This window comes from Amphiura filiformis, chromosome 9 (genome assembly GCF_039555335.1).
Source record: "Amphiura filiformis chromosome 9, Afil_fr2py, whole genome shotgun sequence".
In the NCBI taxonomy this organism is placed as follows: Eukaryota; Metazoa; Echinodermata; class Ophiuroidea; order Amphilepidida; family Amphiuridae; genus Amphiura; species Amphiura filiformis.
Window position 1 is genome coordinate 1,946,071 of NC_092636.1, and position 25,112 is coordinate 1,971,182.

The window sequence follows — 25,112 nt, forward strand, 5'->3', positions numbered from 1 at the left end:
TTACTCTCAACTTAAGATAAGACACGTACACTATAGTGTATGATGAAACAAGTTTTAGCCTCTGCAGTGTTGCTGGTGTGTTCTTACAAGTTCACTTGGTTTTAAGTTAAAAGTTCACATGGCAGATTGAGATGCCTACACATATGTAGAAATAATTAAATATTACTATTAAATACAAATACTGGACATGTGTGGTCAAGCGGTAGAACACAGGCCTCATAATCGTAAGATTGTGGGTTTGAGCCTCCTTTAATTTTTTTTTATTAAAGTAAATCAAAAGTGTGTTTTAACTACTGTACAAGTTTAGAGTTTTGAAAGATACTAATTGATTTTTTTGTTGATATTTATAGCCAACATCAGCCAGTGCCATTCACATTCTTGGGGAGCTTGTGAAAGACAAACTACGACCAGCGAGGGCACTTGTCAGGTTATTCCATTATCATAATAGGGTGGTTCCTATGCTGAAAGCACTCACAGACTATGAAGTGTCAAGAACATCGTAAGTATTAAACAAATATGTTTGGGTTGAAACTGAGTTTACTGCTTCTGTTTTATATTTTTATTGTCTAACTTGAGTGCATATTTATACTCTTCCACAGGCTGTTAAAGGATGTCTTCGCCAATCACAGCATTATGCCTTATATGTGACACGATCTGGTCCATGGGGGCCAATGGCGGCAAATTTGAAACTGAGATAAAGGCAATCACGAATCATGTGGTTTTATTCGAAACAAGCTCGTATTGACCATAAAAATGAATTAATACAGCCGTCTCTCAACACACGATTTTCAAAATTCCCGGGCGCTGAAATTGTCCAGTGCAATGCCGTCCCAGTAATACAATGAAGGCTGGCAACATTGAGCACAAATAACCATGACGTCATTGCACTGTACAATTTCGGCACGAGAATTTTGAATATCGTGTGTTGAGAGCCATAGCCAAATAGAACCATGTGATTCGTGCTTAACCCTAACACTTAACCCTGCTTTTTGATATCGGAAGTTAAAGAAGATACGAAAAAGGAGAGAAGATGAACAAAGAAGTCACTTGGCACCCCCGGGATTCGAACCGTTGACCCCCCGCATGCCAACCACACGATCACGGACCGGTAGCTACAAAGGTTATTGCTGCCCGGGCAGCAATTCCGTGAGCATATAACACTCAGGGTGATTGCGTCATCGCAGACCCTGGGATTCACGCATGCGCTTAATTTTTCATCGTGGTTTTTTGTGGTATTTTTGAGTGTTAGGGTTAATAATTATCTTTCTAACATTGAAGGCATAATGTTGTGATTGCTGGAGACATCCTTTAATACCCTTAAAATAAAACTTAACATCAGACTTTTCATATTATTCAATCAAAATGTACTTTTTGTAAGTGTTCATCTAGATGTGATTTTTATTTAACAAAATGTATTTTGCACTATTTGCTCTTGCTTTAACAGAAGCGACCCAAACACAATATTCCGTGGCAATTCCTTAGCTTCCAAATGTGTAGATGAATACATGAAGTTAGATGGTTTATACTACTTATACGATACATTGCAAATGCTACTTGATGACATCTTTGAGAACAAGAAACCTTATGAGGTAGATCCTACCAAGTTAAAAGATGGTGAAAATCTAGAGACAAACATGGTAAGTCATAACCTCAATTGACTATTTTGATTGGTTACAATGATGGCTAAATCATGTATTAAGCCAATAAGAGATATGGTAAGAATAGTCAGTAGGGCTGAAGGGGATTAAACTTACAATTCCGAGATATCTAAAAGCTCTATTTCGATTGGTTGCTCGGATGATTATATCATGTATAAATTGACCAATCAGGGGCACTTTATCAAAGGCAGTAGTACACATGGGGGTTAAAGAATATCCAAAGTGCCCACAAAGAAAGTAATATTTCCACTTTTTTATTCTGTAAAAGATGACATTTTTGTGTAATTTTTGACCTACACACAAAATAAATATATTTGTGTGTTGTCATTTTTGCGGTAGCTACTTGGAACGTGAGATGAATGAAAATAAATGCAGTACAAAACTTTCCACCTTTACAGTATAATTGAAGACAGAGATAAAAAGACTAAAATGCGTCTGACGTCATCTGTCAATCAAACTCAAACACTGTTTGTTTACAAGTGTCTTGTGATGATGAGCAAATTGCTGAACGCGGCGATAAAACTGGTCGCCTTATGGTTAATTTTGTACCTTCAAACATACAAACCATCTCAAAAGTTATGTCTTTATAGTAGGAAACTTTCATTCCCGAAGGCACCATGTTAACAATGCCTAGAAAAGTTGCTTTTCGCCTTGAAAAAGTACGTAATTTTTCGCCTTGATTGACAGTGACGTCAGACGCATAATAGTCTTTTTATCTCTGTCTTCAATTATAGTTCCATTCAGGTAAAAATGGTGTATCCTTAGGTCTCTCCTACATGTATGTAAAGTACAATGTATACATAACCGTATTTTATAATGCTGTTGTACCTTACTGTTTTCAGGCCAATCTGGAAGGATATGTAGAGCAAGCGTACCAAGCCATTGTGGACTCTGCTATGGCATGCCCTACTGGCATGTGTGAAATGTTCTACTATCTAAAAGAAGCAGCACTCAAACACTTCCCAGGTAAGACATGCAACATAAGGCTCCCAAAAAAATTGTTGGATTGGCGTAATCCGACCGACCCTAAAAGTAGGCCCGACCCTAGATTTTTCTTTTTTTTGTGCAAAATAATAAACAAATAAACAAATAAAAAGATAAATAAAGATAAATAAATATATAAATTTTGAAAAAAGAAGAAGAAAAGTTCCAAAAAGGTAAAAATAAAAAATCCTGACCTACCTACCTTAATTGTTTTTTTATGTCACGCCAAACAAACAATTTCTTTTGTTAGGCCTAAATGAAGAGATTGTTATATTGTGCTGTTCCATTTGACAACCTCATCCCCATTGTGGAAGATTTTTGGATTCCAACCAAATTCAACAGTTTTAATTAGTCCTAATCCAAAAGGTATGGAGGTATTTCATCTTCAAAAGAGATTTTTCTTTAAAGGAGTGACCCCTATATCCCCTGTTACAGATCTGAACCTGATACTTATAAACCTGCCTCATGAAGCTGGTTTGTGGTTTATTCTTGTTTCCATCTATAGACGAATCCTACAAGCCACATTCCTACACCTCACTGGCGACCATAGCTGGGGACCATCCATCCATTTTACGCGACGCCAGTATCATAGGCGTGCAGTGTTTACCACTCCCGTGATGCGGCGCAAGTGCTACACGATCCGATGCGCTCGCGATAGTGGCCGTCTTGGATCGCAATCCAAACAGACTAATCTAGTTTGTCACGGATGGCCCCCAGCTATGGCCGACTTAATCCTGACCATCACTTGGCTTGTTGGATCCGTCTATATGAGTTATCATTACATAGACCTAGTAACCTTGTGCTAATATCATTATGGCTTGATGTTTGTTTGTTTGTTTCAGATGAGCCATATGCTCGTTACTCTGCGGTCAGTGGGTTTGTCTTCCTGAGATTCTTTGCACCAGCAATTTTATCTCCAAAGCTCTTCAATCTACGCAATGATAACCCTGTAAGTTACAACATGGATGGATGGTGCTTTTTTAGTAGTTTACTATTGAATTCACAATATCATATCTGGGGACTATCACTCTAGATTATTTTATTATGCGCCAGGCGAGTTTGATTCAAAATGATTTTGGGCTCTTGCTGATGAATGTCAGGGGTACATTATCTGCCCTTCATGAGCGATAAATCAAGATAGCGGATTTCCATAGCGTTACTTATGGTGCAATTTTGAGTCGGTCTTAATCTTTGCGTATGATATCTTTGTAGCATGTACAGGTAATAAGAAAATTCATATCTGTGCGTGTGTGTCCAGCCCAGACCCCGTACAAGAAAAGCAGAACATATTTGTGTAGCATTCTTACACTCAATCTTTTCTGTCAAATTATATTACAGGATGAAAATGTGGCAAGAACACTGAAGATGGTTTCTAAGGCAGTACAAACATTAGGGAACCATGTCAATCCAGACAAGTTGGTAAGTGGACAAAATTATATAAACATGTTAGATTCAATTAATGGTTAGATTTTATTTTTATTTTGAATAAGTTTATGGCTTATTGCACAACAACTCTTTATTGCAGTGAAGTGATATATAAGACAGTCTTATAAGAATACATTTTGGTGATTCAATGCAAAAGATGAACAAAACATGCACAATGCTTAGAATGTTGAAACTTCAAGTACTACATTTGATATCAGGAATAAAACATCAATATGCTCTGTAAATTGAGGCATCTTACATTTAAATCACTATTTCCTACAAATTTTCTTCAAATTTTTTTTTGTGCCAAACTCAGTTTGTGACTTCAGGAAGTAGAGAAGACATTGACCTATTCCAGTTGAAATTCATACACCCCCTATGGAAGATGTGACCTTAATCTTCCACATTGGGAGTGTGAATTTCAGATAGGGTTACCTGAATGGGTATTTCAATTTGAAATCTGTACCCCCTGTATGGGAGATGAGATCTTTTCCATAGAGGGTGTATGAATTTCAACTGCAATTACAACCGTCAGGTTTTCATCATATGGTAGAGGAAGAGGAGAATAGAATTTGATAAATTACCAAAATGTTGGAGGTGTGATAAGTTATTTTGTTAAATTGTTGTTATTGTGTTTTTGTATTTGAATCAGAATGCCAACATGAAAGAAGAGTATATGGCTCCATTATACTCAACATTACTCAACAGAGAACATGTAGAAGGGATTAGGAGGGTAAGTAGGCCGAACTTTTTGATATTTTATTTTAAATATTTATTTTTACAAGATAAGTTTTGAAAGCAAATCAGATAAGTGACATCTACATCTACCAGTTAACATTTGAAAAGAATCAATACTCATGTAATGTAGTTGTTAAACATGGGTGAATATCGTATATGTAATCCACATGTTTTTGCTTTCTCATCAGTTTTTAGATGTGGTGTCGTCTTCCAGTCTAGCAAGGGCAAAAACAATAGAAGCACCGATTGTGTTAAAGGAAGGGTAAGTCGGATGCCTCTTTTATCGATTGAGCTGTCTTAGCTATTACTATACCTCATAAATATTTATTAGGTAATCCATACATCTTATTGCTTAATAATGCCAGCGTCCGAGTACGGTATTTACACCAATTCCCCGTGCCTGTGCAATAACGCGTCACTGTCCCTTCAGTCGTAGCATTATGCTACACAACTGCGATTCTGCAGATGCATTTATCAAGAAAATGGCGTCTGCTGCAGTTATTTTGCCGAGATAACCGATGGATAATAACACACAAATTTGACATTTGATGAAACAAAATGTTATTTATGGAACGTTAAAAAGAAAATTAGGTTAATATAGGTTAAAATTGTAAATTGATTGCTCAGAAATCCTCCAATAAAATCAGGTAAGCAAAATATTAAGCTTATTTACCATGCCGGCCGGCACGTTGACTGGTGTGTGTTTTTACTTTTGTTTACGATTTTACCGTAATAGTGAAAATATTTATGCGGGCTGGCACGTTGACTGGTGTGTGTTTTTACTTTTGTTTACGATTTTACTGTGACAGTGAAAATATTTCTGAGGTATAGTAAAACAAATACAACATGTTCCATTTCGGGGAAGTATTCAAAACTACTGGTCCCTCGGTGTTGGATGATTTGACTACTTCCCCTCAAAACATGTTGTATTTATATACTTTTACCATTAAAGAGTTTCATTTGTAGGATTGTTTCATACGATTGGTGAATTTTTGGTAGGCAAAGCCAGTAAAATAGTACTCACTTTCTGAGCTTTCGATGACCGGTTATGTCATCTTGATGACACAGATGATCTTGACTTGCTGCTAAACCAATCAAGAACCTGTGGGAATTAGACTACCAAGTCCCATGGCAGGACATCTGTGATCAAGATAGCTCAGAAAGTGAGTACTATTTTACTGGATTTGCCTACCAAAAATTCACCAATACTTTTACCATGTTTACTACATCCTCCGTCACATACAGACTCACTCACTCACTGTACCCCCTTTGCTCCCTTTGTCCCTCTCCCCCTCTTCCCTCCTTTCTCTTTCTCTGTCTCTATCTTTTTTCCTGCTTCAAACCAAACAGTATAGGGAAACTTATTTTTCAGACTTTTTGGTAGTGTTTTTGACAAGACTGGCATCTCTGATTTAGTTAGTAACATTTCATCATGTGAAATGTAATCTGTATCTTTTAATGAATTTATATCTATCATATATCTCAGTCCTCAACTGGTTTATAATTATGTCACTCCTAGGAAAGCAGTGCTAGAAACTGAATGGAACTACCATGGATAAAAGAAAGTTGAAATAAAACAAAATAAGCAATAGGAAAATAGAAACGGCTAATGGTATATAATATTGTAACCAAGCCTACAAATATGAAATTGTGGTTCTGTTCAGGACTTAATTTGTTTAATTTTTGGAGTAGGACTTATCGGAGCAGGATTGGTTTTTAAAAATGCCTGCGTATAAACTTTATTCCATACTGCCTCTACTCAAATTGAGAGTAACGCCATGTTGAATTTTGCAATGTCAGTTTTGAATCGACCGCACTGACCTAATCCCGCTAGGCATATACACACACGTAGAAGGGCGATTTGTCCATATGATGGAGACGCAAGGAGACGCAACCGTGTAAGCTAATTCAAATCTGCCACTGCAAAATCCATATGGCATTTTTCTCAACTTAAGACGAGACTAATTTGGCCCGTCTTTGCTACAAATCTTTTGTACAACTTTCTCTATGAACAGGTTCATGACGAAAAGAGCCCAGGGCAGGAACAAGATGGGTGTCGGTGTGAAGAATTTCAAGAAGAGGTGGTTTAAGCTTACTAACCATGAATTATCTTACGCCAAATTTAAAGGTGAGGGGCAGAAATGTGGTGGATATTTACGCCAATAGTAATGAGAGAATGAAACAAAAGATAAAACAAGACCATGCTGTATTCACTGGATTAGTCTAATAATTAGGTATGATCCTTTATTTGCTTAACCCCATGAGAACTACCTGCCGATTGGCTAAAAAAAAAGTTTTCATTATCAATTGGCCCAATCAGCAACATTGTTAGAATAATTTCACCATGCTAAAAAATTGGGGTGAATTATTTGCAAAGCTCCATTCTGATTGGTGATTAAAGTGAAAATATCATGTAATTAACCAATCAGAGGCAATGTTAGATCGGCAGGTAGTGCTTGGGGTTAAATCAGGACAAGAACTTCAACAGATGAGAGCAGCTTGTGTGAATCAAATCACTTTTTGATAAGTTTGACTTACAATATCATTATATCATTATAATATTGACATAAATGGCCCACTATCCTTGAGATTATAATTTTTGGTCAAGGATTATGGCATACTAATGGGCTATTCCACCAGTTGAAATTCATACACATACACCCCCTGTCAAAGACATGACCTTAATCTTCCACACAGGGAGTGTGAATTTCAAATGGGGTTACCCGAATGAGTACTTCATTTGCAGTCTACACCCTTATTGTGGGAGATTAAAGTTCTGTCTTTCATCAGGGGTGTATGGAATTCAACTGGTATTGCCCAAGCCTGTTTTGTGAATATTAGCAAGTATGTTTGTGTAAGCAGGCTATTAACATGTGAAAAACACTGTTACAAAGATGTTCACACAGAAATGGTCTGACTTTAATGTCATAACAGGTAGTCAGGTAGTCCAGAAAGAAAGTTTATTTAGGTCATGTTGGATGAAGGATATTATTACCAGATCCATTCTGTTTGCATGTATGTCTGATGGCATTCGCTGTCAAGTGATATAATAATCGGTTTAACTACCATAGCAATAGGTTCAAACAATTTTTGAACATACCGAGCTGCACTACAAGCAGGTTGCACTCATCACCTGTGTATGTCTGCAATCATAGATTGAATACAATACCGGTCTTTTTAAAGATATTAACCTTACAGTTGCAAGTGATTAGCATGATATGAATATTCTTTAGAATTACGATCCAGGTCTTAATCCGTGCTCTTTGACATCTATGTTTCAATGCAGAAGTACTGTGTGAACGTACTAGTGCAGCGTGATATATTCAAAAATTGTTTTAACCTATTGCTATGGTAGATAATCCGATAATTACGTCACTTCAACAGCGACTTATCTGTTAGTTTTTATCAAAACACTGGTATATAGCCTCTACCTTTTCCGGAGTAATAAATCCTGTTTTGATTTAGAGACTTGTAAAGTTTTCATAAAAAGTTTTGAGATTACAGTGTATTTTTTTCAGACCTGACGTCGCAAGTCTTTAGGGAGAATATTTTGAGTAACCCATGTATTTTAAGTTTATAACTGTTGGTTAAAATAGTATTTAAAAATTCAACACATTGGAGTGCTTCTTGTTTGAATTTCATTATTTCTTATCACATGTTTGGAATTTTCAAGTAAACCAACTATCCAATGTGTTACCAAGAGTTAAGTTAAGACGAAACTTGTTGCACAAGTTCAGTCAAATTGTTATAACTTTTGCGACAAAGCTAACAGTATTTACCATATAACAAAGTGCTTCTTTAACAACTAATGAAACTAAGGTATACCAAAATACTAAACCCAATGTACTATGCTTTCATTATTATTATTTTTATTACTTTTAATATAAAATTAGAAAAGTGGTTTAGGGGTGAATGTTACATCAGGGTGTGTTTTTGGGGAGGGGCATCACTCCTCTGATTGTCATTTCATGAAAGAAAAACATATCTTATTTGTAGATTTTCATTTAAATGATATTATAATCCCACACAAAAACGAAGGCCACACTTACATGCGAAGTCCGAAGTTTAAAATAATACTGTAAAAAGTTTTGTGCCATTTTTTATGATGTGCCAATAATTATTAACTTGTTTCACTTGTTTTTAAATTTTCGATTCTAAGTGTCCGTACATTGACCTGTACACAAAGTGAATATATTTGTGGGGTGTTATTTTCACGGCAGCTGCTTGAAATGTGAAAGGTGCAAAAATAAATGTATTATGAATATTAAAATGATAAAATTAAATATATGGAGAAATTTATGGAATGCAGTTTGATGCCTCATTTGCCCATTGCACGGTTACACCATAAACAAAGAGAGCCTTGAATTGACAATAGACATGAAACAGAGAACTACATAACTTTATGCAGTGTTATATGACTGGTTCAATTCCCATTCACGTATGCTGCCAGATTGAGACTCTCCTCGCATATCGCAGAACTGTGCAATGGGTGAATTGTCTAAAAATGGAAAGAGTTCAAACTTTAAAATTTTAACAATTTTTGCAATTTGAAAATTTGCACATTCAAAATGAATACACAGAGTAAATTGCTAAGCTTGAGAATTTGTTATGTAGCCTGAACAGAGTGGCGACCTGCGTGTGGTCACCGTTGCTCCTACACCAGACATGCCAATGTGAAGATCAAATGCTTGATGCATATCCATTTAAGCATAACTTTATATAACACAGTATAACAGTATTCTTTTAAGTTGCAACTTCTTAAAAATTCCAAGTGCACAAGTGAGGTTTCTAGCTGCAGCTTTAAAAAAAATGACACATTCTTACCAAATAATTTACTTTTTAATCAGAAATGTATGAAATTGATAACACTTTAAAAGTAAATGGTGGCCTTTGTGTGGTTTTTACCTTCGAGTTAACATACCAGATACATGTTTATACTTCATGGGTCACTTTAGCATGAATGTTTAAATTCCGTCATGAGTTTGGCAGAATGCTGAATATGGATTTGGCTCGATTTAGAGGACAGGGATCATATGGTAGAGAGCCAGAGGGCTGTGTGTCAATTATTTAACAGGGAAATGTATTTATTCAGCATGATAATTGAGCTAAAGAGGACACCATACAGTGTTAGTTAACAGAGCATGCATTGCCACCTGATCCCTGTTCTCTGATTCAAGACACCATACAGTGTTAGTTAACAGAGCATGCATTGCCACCTGATCCCTGTTCTCTGATTCAAGACACCATACAGTGTTAGTTAACAGAGCATGCATTGCCACCTGATCCCTGTTCTCTGATTCAACACACTTCATGCTTAATATGAACAAAGACAAATTACTATTTTGATATTTTGCCAAACTCATAGCGATATGTGACATAATTATGTGTATTTTGCTGAAAGAAAAGTATCTTATTCTGCAAAGTGGATAGATAATCCTATAACAGACCCTCCCCAAAGCCTCTAGACACATGATGGGGGCAGTTGGGAGTTAACACTGACATAGTATCAACCTAATCATTACAGCAGCATGCACTGTAGCCATATATTATCCAAATCACCCCCACCATTTTCACATGTTTTACACAAATTACATGATGTTGACACTTCTTCACAGACTCACGTATGCCCTAGCCGCAAACTGCTCATGTAAAAACAAACAGTGTAACACACTTGTACGTACAGCTCTGATGGAAGTAAGTCTTATATAACCGAGTCCTTGGCATGCCAATGTTGTCAGCGCAGTGGCTGGCCATATTATGAGGGATGATGTTTGTGGATTGTGGCAGTTTTGTGCACCAAATCTATGTGTTTCTTTTGTTACCTGCTTGAATGTTGAAAAGTTAGCCGTGTTTTGCCTGTGATTGTACTTCTCTGAATTTGACAGTTGAATACGGCATATTTCAGGGTTTGTTGTATTATAAGTATTTAAAAAAGCAGTGATTTATATTGGGCTATGCTCGCTATTGCAAAGTGTAAGAGCACAGTGATTTATAGTGCTTTATACACAGGTATAAACCCACAAGGCTCAGCACACTTAACAGGAATTCACAGAGTACTGTGACCCCAGCCACACCATATAAACTATTTAGCAACAGTCAGGGACTTGCAGCTAAGAAATGCATACCCTAAAAATACCACAATAAACCATCGTAACCAGAATCATCTCCCAAAGTTCTTGTATTGGTTACTGAGACAATATATGCAGTTAATTCATTGCACAGGGGAATTTCAAGTTAGCTGAATTATTTTCACAAGAACAAATGGATTGGCGTGTGACCACAGAATTAGAGACAGAGAACCGGGACTTGACCGCCATCTTGATACAGGCATGGAGCAAAAATTGGGGGTATACGGTTTCTCTCGGAATGCGCTCGAGGCAATTCAAGCGCGACATGTATGATGGGTGCATTTGAGAGACGCACAGAGATGCGACCTGCACGCGATACCAAAACGCTAATGATGAGACGCAGAATCGTTTTCGTTCGTCTCCGCCCACCGTCGGCAAGGACCCGAATATCCCCAATTTTCTCCCCATAGCTGATTGTACATGGCGGTGTAGGGAGTCCCGGTTCTCCTTCTCTAATTCTGTGGGTGTGACTCAAACTTGCATTGCCACATACCAATGCAACAGTCTTATCACCTTACTGATTACTTAACTTGACTGTTTTGAGCCAAAGAAGATTTCACAAACATGACAAACGCTTTTGGCTGGCTAGGTTTGATTCAATACAACAACTCTTGAAATATGCAGTAATTTCATTTGTCATCTGGAGATAGTGGTTGATTGTTTTGCTGTTTTGAAATATGCCGTTTTGCAAGAACTTTTACTAGAAAATTTCATTGGAATATTTTACATTTTATTGGAACTACAATGTAGATGGGACAGTATGCATGTCAAAATCACAAATCGGATATGAGCCTGAAACAATTTCATGGAGAATTGATGCCTGAAATAAGTTAACAGGAAGAATATTGCAGGATTTACCATTTTGCAAAAAGGTAGAGAAGGGGTGGAGATGGGACAAATACAATTTTAATATAGTTAATGTGTGCTGTTATTTCACAAAGTCTCTAGTGCAAATTTTGAATGTTGAAAGCGCAATATGTTATTATGATAATTGTAATTGTATTGTGGTCAGTTTGTTGCTGTTGTAGAAATGTATTTATGTAGCACTCATGGAGGCATTGTGTATTTGTTAATTGGCTGCTGTTTTGTGCTCTCTTTTATATGGATGGAATGTGTGCTCTTAGGAGGGAGGATTCAACCCAAATTAGGCATTATTGAAATGTATGAATACAAACATGCAACAAACAGTATTGGAATTCAGAAAATTTCTGATTTTCTAATTTTGGGTGTTACAGGGTGTATGCTAGATTTGATGGTGGTTTGTAGTTTTTCAATACTTTTTTGCCTGTAGCATGATTATGGGGGGTGGGGCACTAGTTTTGATTCTAGCCCCTGAGTGAAAATATACTTTTGTTGGAATGATAGATCAGTTTATGTCAAAACACTGAATTTTGTTTTGATCAACATTAAGGCAACTTCAATATCAGTTTTAGTTTGTCCAATACTTAGCATGTTGTAATTTAGAGGACAGCGATTGCACCCAAAAGTGAAAGGTACACTGCTTTGCTTTGTTACGTATTTGGAGAGTTACCCTCGTACATATTTAGAGCAACCATCATGTCTTTGGTATAGTTGGGCATTCTTCCCTATCATTGAGTACATTGGACTCCCTGATTCATTTGGTACAGTGGCTATAATTCAATCCAAAGTACCAAAAATATCTCACCAATCCTTGCCAGCCATAACCTATGCATGTTTGTACTTGACACCTGCTTTGTGGGAAACAAGGGCAAATAACATCCAGCTTGTTTTCCTTCCTAACCAGCCAGCCTTTCAATCAATAGGCTATTCCAGTTGACATCCATACACCCCCATGCAAGATATGACCTTAATCTTCCACACAGGGAGTAAGAATTTAAAATTGGGTTAGTGTGTGGGTGACTCCATATGAAATATACACACATTGTGGGAGATTAAGGTCATGTCTTCCATAGGGGGTGTAGATATCAAGTGGAATAGTTTAATCACTCCTTCCTTGGTAGCTGGTGCGAATAACTCATTTTGCATTGTCTTTCCCCCATTCTTTTCCTCTTTGTCTTTCCTTCCTTGCATGTAACATCATGTAACTGTCATGTGACTAACATATGATCATCTCTAGACACTGAGCAACCTACTTGCTGCTGTTTTTGGCGTATAGAATCCAAACCGCTGTGTGTGATACCGGTGTCCAACGTCCTGGCCGTGGAGAGACTAGAAGAGGAATCATTCCAGATGAAATTCGTAAGTAGGAAAATACTAAGAGTAAGATATCATATTTTGCCTTATTCCTTGTACAAATAAAGTGTACTCCTTACTGTCCAGCCTGTATTATTTTAGACAAGGTTCTATGCACACGCTTGATGTCTCTCATGTACATGCATGGGCTAGCGCTTAAATAGGACATGACCTTGATCTTCCACACAGTGTGAATTTCAAATGGGGTTACCTGAATGGGTAACTTCATTTGAAATCTTCACCCCCTGTGTGGGAGATTAAGGTCATGTCTTCCATAGGGGGTGAATGGATTTCAAATGGAATAGCCAAATATATCTGCATAGTTATGTGAAATTAAATGTTATGATATTATGTTCATATGTGTTATGAAACAGCGCGCAATTGCTGCGCATGTTTATTGTGTCGATCGCGGTATAGAAAAAAAGTATGAAATTGAATTTTTAAGAATGTTAGATATTACTTTTTTGTTATTATTTGATGCAAAACATTCACAGAATCCCAAAAACTAATGAGTTTCCCTGATCAAAACTGAAAGTTTGATATCAGAAGGAAGTTTATATTTTCTCAAAAAATTGCGCAGTGTGCCCCAGAACCGAAAGTATGTATTTTTCCATGGGGTATTGTTATACACATTTATATCGAATATCAATATTGAAAACCCACGAGCAATAACTGACAACTGGGAAACTAATTGTTTTTATTGTTGGCTTCAATGTAAGATGGAATATGCAGTATGAAAATATCAGGCCACCCTCCTTTAAGTAGATAAAAAGAGAAGTAATGAAGATTAATAGTTGTCTTGATTTTAAGTTGGATTTCTGTATTGAATTTCTTCTCTGTGGAATCATATGATCCAGAAATAACGAGGTAAATGTGTGTGGTGGTAAGTTGCAGTGGTGCATTGAACAATTTATTAAACTAAATGAAATACAAGGTAATACCTTCTGTTCTTTGTGTGTCCGAATCAATAAACTTAACATATTTAAATTTGCACTTTGAAAACTAAATTCACAGTAATTATAAAGCAGTATAATTGAAGACCTAATTAAAAAAAGACTATATGTATGACGTCCTGTCAACCAGACCAAAAATGCTGTACTGCGCAGGTCAGCAATCAATCATGTCGTGCCTTTGCCCTGACGTCAGACGCAAACTAGTCTTTTTAATTCAATCTTCAATTATAGTCACATGTATGGCATTCTTTACACAAGTGTTTCTAGTTCTTTTGATACATAATGTTTACAAGATAATTAAAAGATTAATACACAGCACTTCTATTTCTTGGTTTTTGTGTTATTAATTTGTTACAACTAATTTATACTAAACATTCAGTCAGTTTTCCTTATTGATTGTGGGCAGTTAGGATGCTGTGGTATTAAGGGTAGACTAGGTATTGTTGGTCGAAGCAACCAAAAAAAAAAATTTTCATTATCGAAGTCAATATATTATTAAAAAATAACACTTTGATAATTTGCAAAAATTTTATTCTACAAATCATATACTTCGAAAACGTGCTTGATTTATTGTTGTTAATGAGTTATGTATGTTTTACTAAAGTGTTGCTGTTTCAGCCCTCTTTACAACATAACTCAAGAACCACAGGACCTACAAAAGTATATCTGTGATATTTGAATTCTTCTACGCTCGCTATGAAATGATCAATGCAATTTTTGCCAAAGCTTACGACCATTCGCAAGATGCTGTGAACTACCAAATCGCAACAGTTTAAAATAGTTGCTAACCTTAAAGAGTGCGATTATATTTCAAAATTGAGAGTATACAAATGAAAATGACCAGTAAGCTCAATTTTCAGATAAATTTACTGTGTTGATAGCAGTGTAAATGCTATTGTAAATTTACTGTGTTAAATTGTGAGGCATGGAAACTACAATAGTGTTTTGTGTAGGTGGGTGTGCATGAGGGGAATTGTGTGGATAGGGGAGGATGTGATGTGTGAAGGCCTTAATTGGACAGTAGTCATCATCTCTATGCAGCAAACTTTTGTAAGTTCATGCATGTTAGTGTTGGGTGCATCCCAGTTACAATCCATACACCCCCTATGGAAGACATGAACTTATCTTCCACAAAGGGAGTTTGAATTTCAAATAGGGTTACCTGACTCCCATTTAAAATCTACACCGCCTGTGTGGGAGATTAAGGGCACGTGTTCCATAGGGGGTTATGGATTTCAAATGGAATAGCCCAGAATAGTGCATGATGGGATATGGGAGGAAAAGGTCTATACGATACCTCTACAAGTGTCATGTCAATCAGTTTGCCATTTTGGACAAAGTAAACAACCTGTTTTTACTTGCATGTTGATTTTCAGATGTTCCAAGTTGTGCAACCAGAAAGAGCATTATACATCCAAGCTAATAACTGTGTGGAAGAGAAAGAATGGTAAGATTATATAGCACTCTACTGGGATATGTGGGCATGCCTTTACAGTAGAAGTAATTTGTGTCAATTATATGCTACAGAAAAGGTAATTTCAATGATTACAACACTACCATCGTGAGTTAATTTCAATTAATCAATCAATCCCTTATGTAGCGCCTAAAACCAAGAAACTTGCACTAAGGCACTGGGGACACATACAAATAGAATCATATGCAAACAAATGAAAAGAAATACATACATGATATCAATTCAGAAATATACACAATTACAAAGAAATATCATACGCAAATCCAAACGGATGTGTTTGAAGAGAAAAGTTTCAGTGTATGTAGGGGTATATTTACTCTCAGAAGTGACTTCCCAAAGTGGTGAGAACACTTTGTCCACTTTGAAAAGAGAAGCTCTTGCTCAATTCTGACAACTTTCTCATTTCTGAGAACTTTCTCATTTTAGACAACTGTTCATTTCTGACAACTGACTCATTTAGAGACAAAAATGTGAAGGATGTGGGGATTTTAGAAGCCCATCGAAATCGTCTCCCTGAGCTAACAAAAATTGCCAAACAGGACCAATCTGTGTCAGTGTACAGCCAATTGGCTTAGCCTTCATACGCTACCAAGCTTTTGTTACTTGTGAATCAACAGTATTGAATAGCATGTCAGTAGGCACTTACCTGCCTCTTGGTATGACAAACTGCATATTATATCTCGGGAGTTCCGCTACTTCAAATGAGATAATAAGATAATTGAATGAGATAATTTACATAAGTGTGATAATATTGTTAATCAAACCTGGGGTCCATTTCACTAAACTTTACGAAGCTTCGTAAGTCTTGAAATCATTCGTAACTTACGACGAGTTGTAAGTTCCATTTCACTAAACTTACTTATGAACGGTACCCTTCGTAAGTAATAGGGATTTACTACAGGGACCCTTCGTAAACTTATGTCTAGTATTGGGTATTCGTAACTTTACGAATGGTTACTTGAGTTACGAAGGGTTAAAGGTTTAGTGAAATAGACCCCTGGTACCTTGTATTTAGACTCTGAAACCAATATCAAGTGGGTACTAACTTTTACTAAAATAATGATAATAGTTATGCAAGAATTCTTTGTTGTGAGCAACACGGAAAAGCCTTGCAGGTGTAGATATAAGTGTTCCAAAATCATTATATCTCAATTAAGTATCCAAAAGAAAATTCTACAATCCAAAAATGAAGATGTCTCAAATGAAATTTGAATAGAATGACACACATCAAATGTTAATTTTTTTAGCTGAATCCAATAAATGTTTTACTCACAAGTCTGAGCTTTCACCATCTTAGTTGATCTGGTCCTCTGTTTCTTCAGTGAAACTTGACTGCTGATGCATCCTTGTTACATGAAAGTAATGTTAGTTTTAGGAGTGGGTCAGTCATATACATATCATATACTTTCTTGCCCTACTAAATTCTACTGAATTAGATAGCTTCCCTGATTTTTCTTGTAATAAAACTTGTGTCTATATCCAGCACTTTGCTCCCTCTCCCATGACAAACATCTTTATATCAAATACAAATCTTATCAAATATAAATATAGAAAAATTAAAGAAATGAAGCTCAGACAAACTGGCATTATAATAAAGGAGAGAAAAAATCAGAACCGTTCGGATTCGAACCAGCGCGCACCCACGATTACATGTCGTTGAGTTCACCACCACACGCCACAACAGCTCATGGCGGATCTGCCGGCGAATTGAACATGTAGTGATTTTATTCTCTCAAAAATATCTCGCGGACAATGTAATCCTCTGGATCCTCGCATTTAATATTTAATGTCTCATATTGACTGATTTCCTGCTAGGGCACAGCAGATAGGCCGCCCCTAATTATAAATATAAATATAGTTCAATTTATTTTTTCACATTTCCAGGATTGATATCTTATCAAACATCTGCAAGACCAACACAAATAGGTTACACTACTACCATCCGGCAGCCTTCAAAAATGGACATTGGATATGGTAAGAAGTTAAAAACAAACTTGCTTGGTAGATTTGGCAACAAAAGTTGCATAGCTGCCATATGATATATAAATATTAAAAACCCAAATTCCACTTCTCAAATTTGTGTCTAGTGGCTCTTGATTATGAATCCTTGCTGGAATCTGTCTCATGATGAACAACGATATAGCTGGCCGCATACTTGACTGTATGGGATAATCTGCCGTATTGGATTGTCATTATTTAGGTTGCAAAAATCTGATTCTGTCCACAACTTGTGGTCTAGGACTACAATGCTATTTAGTGTCTTGAGGGCTTTTCTATATTGGAACTATGGAAGACAGCAGCCTCAGGCCTTTATGTTTTAGCATTGTGCCTGGACCACAAGATCCTGATGAAATGAGATATTTGCGTAGAGGGGTCGAGTTTTGTTGCACAGTACAAGGATCAAACCTGATTCTAAAGGTTGTTTTTCAAAATTTTTAAGAATCCATTTGTGGATTCTTGCACAATTTTTAGCCTTGGACTGTCTTGGAATAGGGATGGGTGATGAATTCAGGAGTATGGAGGAAGTTGGTGCATTAATTGTAGAAATTTTGATTATCCATTCATTTGATTTCAAATGAATGAATACCCACTTGCTCCAGTGAGAGGATGTCATGTTGAGCAATCATTTCACATGATGTGTATGAGCTAATACATAGACATTCCTCTCAATTAACTGGAACTGGTCGGGTATATCAAATGAATAGAATGTTTTACGTGATAATATTTGCGGTCCAAACCTTGATATGCATAGCAATATTTGGAGACAAATTTTGCTATGCCACACATGTACCAATATCCTGTGCCTGATGTTGTCACACAGAGATCCATCTTGAGAACTGGGGTTTTGTTTTTGTTGAAATCTCATATACCAGTATTCTAGTTTTTAAATCTCTTCTTAATATATATTGGAAGGCAGCTGTACCATTCCACAGTTTTGGGACAAATGTAGGTAACATTAATAACCAACAATTTTTCCTCTCCCGTAAATGAAGAAATCATAAGAATTGTAATAACATGCCAAGGACGAGACCTTGATATGATATTAAATAGCGAGTGACTTGCTTCATGTATGTACAAGAGAGAGAGAGGACACAGTGTTGCAGGCATGAGAAATTTCAGATATTAGCCTGAGTTCAGTATATAATTGTTCAAATGTACACACTTTAAAAAAAAATTCAAAAAAGCCATTCTCAAGCCTGGTGTTGGTTACCTACCTTTGTCTCAAACTGATGGAATGACCCAGCTGTATGTATCTTCCAAGTGAGGAGTATAATTTCTTATAACCTCATTATGTTTTAACTTTCAGCTGCAAAGCAACATTGGAAACTGAGCCTGGCTGTACACCAGTTACTGGGTCAGTATGGCATTGTTTTGACCATATCATACTCTGCAGTTGTTGCCAGCGTAGCATTTTTTAATGACATATTTTTGCATCAACATCTATCTGGTTGCTCAATCCTGAAAGCGATTTATTGATATAGCAATCAGAATCCGCCTACATGTTCAGAGAGACAAGTTGCTACAACTGTGAGCAACACAACTCACAGTTACTATTATATAGTCTGTCCATGACTTTGTTATCTCATACACTCTGTCCAAATCATGTTCCATCTTTTTAAATGACCTCCAACAATTAAAGTATGTTCTACCATAAGTTGGCAACATAACATCTGTAAGATCTTTGTATTTTGATGTAGGTCATGTTCCACCTTATACTGTACAGAGTATAGCAATGACTGAATTGTCTACCCAGACACTGTCATCATTTGATAACTAGTGATTTGTCTCTTAAATTCTGCATACCGTATTTCAGTCAAATAAATGCCCCGGGCGTTACATTTTCCCAAGGGGGCGTTTATTCAAGGTCAATTTTAGAACGATAATTCCGTTAAAATCATTAGGTAAACTAAAACACACGCTAAAATGACAAACTATGAACTAAAAACACTGACTTCTGGCTCACTTCCGGGTTTCTGATCCAGATTTTCGCCAATTATTGACGCTAATATCCACCATGTGCGTAACTTGGTAAGCTTACTACACAAGATAGCATGGAAATATCGGCATTTTTGAAACATCTTGGTTGAAAAAAGTGGTGGGTGCGTTTATTTGAGGGGGGGCGACTATTTGACGAAATACGGTATATGCTAGTATGATATGGTATTCAAAAAAGTACATGCATGCTTTGTTTTTCGTCCGTACACCTTCCTTTAGTCAGTAAAGTAAACTCAAATTTTAAGCTTTCCTCAAACGCTGTTAATTTCTGCAAGAATCTGTTATGCTGGTTTGATTCCTTGCATCATTTCCTTTCTGAAAATGTATACTTTTATACTTCTCATTATTACATTTAGAGATACAATAAGAAACAATATCTAAATTACTGACTCGAGAAAGGTATACTCCATCCTTGGTTTGTATAAACATTCATGCATTTTTGTTGATCCAATAGAATCTTACCATTCATATCAGTAGAGGTCATTTCATGCATGCTTTGAATATTTCCAGAGGTCCTTATAGTTGATATTGATTGTTGAATGGAAAACATTATTCCTCTTAAGAATATGATAAACATACATGTAATCATTCAATCAAGTGAACCATTGCTGTTCCCACTAAGGCGCAAATTGGGCTACTTGGCGATCACTTTTGCCACGACTCAAAAAATTAATGCCGCGCTACTTGCCTTAAAATATTGGGCTACATTTGCAATTGTCAGGCGGCTGCAGTATTTTCCTTTCATTTTAGCTGAATTGTAAAAGGTTTTGAGTCTCTGAAGCTCCAAATTGCAATTAACAATGGGCTTTTATTGTTCAGTTAGTAACTTCCTATAAAGGACCGAAGTTTTATGTAGTTAACTGCTCTTCCTCCCATTTAGGTGATATACGTTCTAAATTCAGGTAAAACTGCCTAAATTTCTGTTGTTGGACATGTTTTTGAAATCTTAAAAAATGAGTAATTCACCACAGACTGGCGAGCCAATTTGTCGCATCGTGGCACTGAAAAGTTTTAGCAAACTGATTAGATCTATGGCTGTTCATATGTCACAGATCAATATTATAGCAATGAGCATTTATCTTATGCATACTCTGGATAAGTCCATTAGGGTCTTAAAACTTCTACCAAAAGAAACCTGGATTGTTTTCAAGTCACATAGAAGGCAGTAATTCCAGTCATGTTAGGCCCCAATAGGTATTTAGATTCTGCAAATATTTCATGATTCCATGTACCAGGTGTGATAAATTAATACCATCATAAATTACTAACCATCTGCCTACATTGCTTGTCACCATCAACTGATTAACCATCCTACAGTATGAATTGCAGCCTATCTATGGTGGGTTATTCCAGTCAAAATCTATGGAAGGCATGACCTTCATCTTCCCATAGGGCCTGCAGTATATCTTCATATTTGAAGGGGTGTGAACTTATTTTTGGACACGCTTCTATTATAATGATACCCACACAGTGATCTGTCTGTACACAGATTATATTTTGAAAAGACTATGCTGTATCACAGGAATGTATTGAATGGCCAATCATAGGGAAAGTAATCAAATTGCAGTGACTTTCCTTTGTTAACATATGTCAGTCATCTGATGCTTATTGGACCATGTAAACCTGCCAAAAACGTGATATACTGCTCGCCCTATGCACACAGGGAGTGTAAATTTCAAATGGAGTTACCTGAATGGGTGACTCCATGTGTGGGAGATAAAGTTCATGTCTTCCATAGGGGGTATGGATTTCAACTGGAATAGCACAATCAGAGATGTAAATCTTCAGGAAATTTGCTTTGATCTTCCCTGTACAAAGTAGAGGGAAATACACATTTTCAGGAAATGTTAAAGTAATTTCAGGAAATTATGTCAATGCTTGTTTTCATCCCTGCGCAATACACTGTTACTGGTAAATTGCGCCATGCATTGGTATTCTTCAACTTGGTGCATGCTAATCAGGCCATATCTCAAAACTAAATTTCCAGTACACACTACACAATGTGATTTACTTTCCTATATTGTCAGCATGAAGATGATTTATTGAGAATTGATACAAATATTTAAGTCGTCGGCTGCATTACATGCTGACGGATGTAACTTAAACCTAGGGTGTATTACATAGTAATGGATGTTGATCGCAAATTCATCAAAAAATGTACATCAGGAAAACGTTGAGTAAGTAAATTGTATTGGGCATAGATTATAAACTTGCCATTAATGTTCAGCAATTCATGTGTCTATTAAAAGTAGACACTTGAAAGATATTTACAGAACTTTAAAATGTATCAAAATCGTACATCTTATATATGTAATAGATTGCCAAAGTTATCCATCACTATGTTTTGCGCAATGTTTTTGAGAACTCAACATTCGTCACTATGGATTTTACCATAAAGTGCAGATCCGTCACTGTAATGCACCCGACGAAGTGATGTAATTTATTTTTTACCTAATGGAAGTAATTGTTAATGAATATGAGTAAACAATGTTGTGATTGTATGTTTTGCTGTTTAGGGGTCTTCCACGTAGCATCACGCTGGACATAGATCCTGACAGAGAGATGGAGAAGATACATTCCTTATTCCTCAACAACATTGAGAAACTAGAGAAACAGCAAGGTACGATACAGCTCTTTTTTTATCCAATTTATTCCATCTATTCACTTTATGAGGGGGACAAATTAATCTCCCATGTCAGCAGGGATGTCAACGTAATAACCTAGATCTTGTCGTCATCCCTTAGAATTTTCTATGTATTCCCTTTATAACATGAGGGAGCTTCAGGGGCGCCCTGAATGATCCAAGCTACACTTATACAGTTTGCATCTGTCAGGATCTGTTTCATTAGTTCCTCTTCAGCGCTGCTACTATTGCCAATCGTAGTCGGTGATTTTGTTTGAGATCCTGTGCATGCAAAAGTTCTGTCGTGCATTCCAACTGTATGAAAGGTAAGTATCGTTTGCTTGGGAATCATCCAGATCTTTGTCATGATGTCTTTACCCGTGGCCAAGTCAGTAGATCTTCTGTGAAGGGAATGCCGATTTCTTTACAGTAAGCTTCCAGCATTTCTTTGGGATTCACCAAAACGTTCCCCACTAACTATTGGTGGTACGTTTTTAGTACCCCACAAGAATGGTGTGATAAGAAATATACCCCAGAAAGAACCACTGACCTATTTTATACACACATAATGCTGGACCCCACGAATCCTGGTGTAAGGGGGTAAAAAAAGCTAACCTGTGTTTGTTCAAAATGCTTCACTGCATACAGAAGTTGATTTATTTTGATGGTAGTTGTATGGGATGATCCTTTGGTTAGGGGTAATGGGGAGGGGGGCACCAAAGGTAAAGATCTGGTCATTTTTCCCTCATGTTGTGATGGTATACAATGGGATTTGAAAGGCAATGGCCCTTGGGTACAGTGGCATGTCAGCAGATGTGAGCATATATGTCATCTAGCGGTGATTTGAAGTAATTTCACCATGTACAGAATTTTGTCTAAACTTTGCCTTAATCTGATCACTTAATTCGGCGGAGACATATTTGACGCACCACATAATTGACTAACATACTTGTGTGTTTCCTTTTAGATGCTTGTGCTGGTCTGTCCGTTTACCAAGGGAACCACTCCCACAACCACCAATAGCCATTGATGATGTGAAGGCTTGTTTTGGGACAGTGAATAACCTCCTGGGTCAAATCATATCACTTGAGCAAGAACACAAGAAATATTTGAAACTCAAACAAAGACGGACAGAGTATGGCAGCAAGTAAGTGACATTCATTTTTTGAAAAATTTACAACATGACATGACGTATAATTTGGTTCACCTCAAGTTTGGTAGTGACATCAAGTGTGTTGACAAACCGCCCATATACACGTGCATGTTACTCAGCGTGTTTTACTTTACGTGTGCGATTTGAAACTGCGGCAAGCGAAATACTCACATACGTCACTACCGAACTTGAGGTGATCCAAATTATAGAGATTTTGTTGAAAATCTTTCAAGAGAAGCATTTACACTACATGTATAGTCCATTTGGTTTCTCAAAAGAGGGATGTCAGTACTTTGTCTCACTTTGTTGTAGTTACTTGGCATGTATACAGATGTACCGCCTTTGCTTGCGCATGTAAATATGCCAGTTCTTATAGTCGATGTGCATGATTTAATACTATGTGCACACCCTGACGCCACTCTCTCAAGGAAGCCAAATGGACTACAGCTTGTTGCTGGTTTATTGATAAATTGCAATTTTTTTCTTCTAAATTTCAGGCAAGCACCAATTGGACAAGAAGTGTACAACTCTTACCATTGACTAACATAGAGAATGCAAAAAGGTTTCTACGGCAACAGTTCCTATGGCAACAGTACTTATATGATGGACATGCCTTGAAGCACAGAAGTGAGAAGTGATGCATGCATACACTCTGGCAACTGTGTGAGATTTGAAATATGCAAGATATGAAATATTGTTATAAGAGTTATGACTATTATTAGTAAAGACAGTTTCAAAACAAGCTTCTTGCACCATGTCATGTTGCGAGTCTCCTTATATGAGATTTCTGTTCCTTATTTGGAAATTTCTTCCTAGCAAACTTACCCTATGTCATTGAGTATGCATGTAATACTCAAAACTACAGATGATATTGTGAATGAATACTTGACCCTGCTGATGAGGTCATTCCACATTGTGCATTTAAGGATGTATTTTATTATGCAGTTTACCTGTAACCCTGTCTTTTCATCATGCATTATTGAAGCAGGTTATCATTACTGTAAGAGTGGTAATTTTTGTGCTTATCATTTTTGCACTTTGCTGATTTTGAACTACTTTGCTTGGTCTTAAATTCATGATTTTGAGTTTTTATGCATAGACCTCTGCATACAAGAATATATGTGCATATTGTTAGTTTCGCAGTAGCTGTGTTGATCGGGAAAAGCGCTAAAATTAATGTTTTGCGAAAATGTCCACTTTTAGCAGTAATTTATTAAATTGTCAGACCATGTGAATTGTCAGTTGCTCATGTTCTGTTAGGATAGCATAAAAATGTTTATACAACTAAGCAAAGTGAACATATGTGACACGATCAAGGAAAATGAGTCGGATGTCGCTAATATTGATTTTGAGATATTGGCAAAGAAAGTGTTCAAATTCTTTTGTTTTATATTGTTTTCAGCGATTGATAAATTGATATAACTTTGCAAAGAAAAGCTGTATCAACATGGGGTTTTCAGTTTCTGAAAGCTCTATATGTCCTCTTTAGAAACAAATGTAAAACTCATTTTCGACCAGGGTCGACATGCGACTCATTCCCCTTGATCATGTCACATATGTGCATTGCTGGATTGTGTGTCATGAAAACGTGGCATGTATGATGTGTCCATATCATGTGATGGTCAAAATTTTATCACTCTGTGAAAAATGTATTGTTACATTGCACGAGCCAGAACGGCAAGCAGAATAGAACAATACATCTTTTACGGAGTGATTATATTTTGCCCATTCTACAAATATAAGACAGTTAATATTTGTTTTATATC

At 36.6% G+C, this 25,112-nt stretch overlaps 1 protein-coding gene across 1 annotated transcript in view; it reads left to right on the forward strand.

Annotated features, from left to right (window-relative positions):
* The window catches only part of LOC140160509 (ras GTPase-activating protein 3-like), a 48,457-nt gene extending 23,551 nt beyond the window's left edge, over positions 1–24,906 (forward strand). The window contains 16 exon segments of the mRNA XM_072183743.1: positions 351–499; positions 1,445–1,637; positions 2,501–2,624; positions 3,485–3,591; positions 3,981–4,061; positions 4,720–4,800; positions 4,994–5,067; positions 6,821–6,933; positions 13,071–13,153; positions 15,477–15,547; positions 17,459–17,548; positions 18,882–18,929; positions 22,087–22,190; positions 23,161–23,202; positions 23,205–23,340; positions 23,844–24,906. Of these exon segments, the coding sequence (XP_072039844.1) occupies positions 351–499; positions 1,445–1,637; positions 2,501–2,624; positions 3,485–3,591; positions 3,981–4,061; positions 4,720–4,800; positions 4,994–5,067; positions 6,821–6,933; positions 13,071–13,153; positions 15,477–15,547; positions 17,459–17,548; positions 18,882–18,929; positions 22,087–22,190; positions 23,161–23,202; positions 23,205–23,340; positions 23,844–23,886 (1,539 nt within the window). The 3' untranslated portion in view covers positions 23,887–24,906.
* Positions 24,907–25,112: the final 206 nt, after the last annotated feature.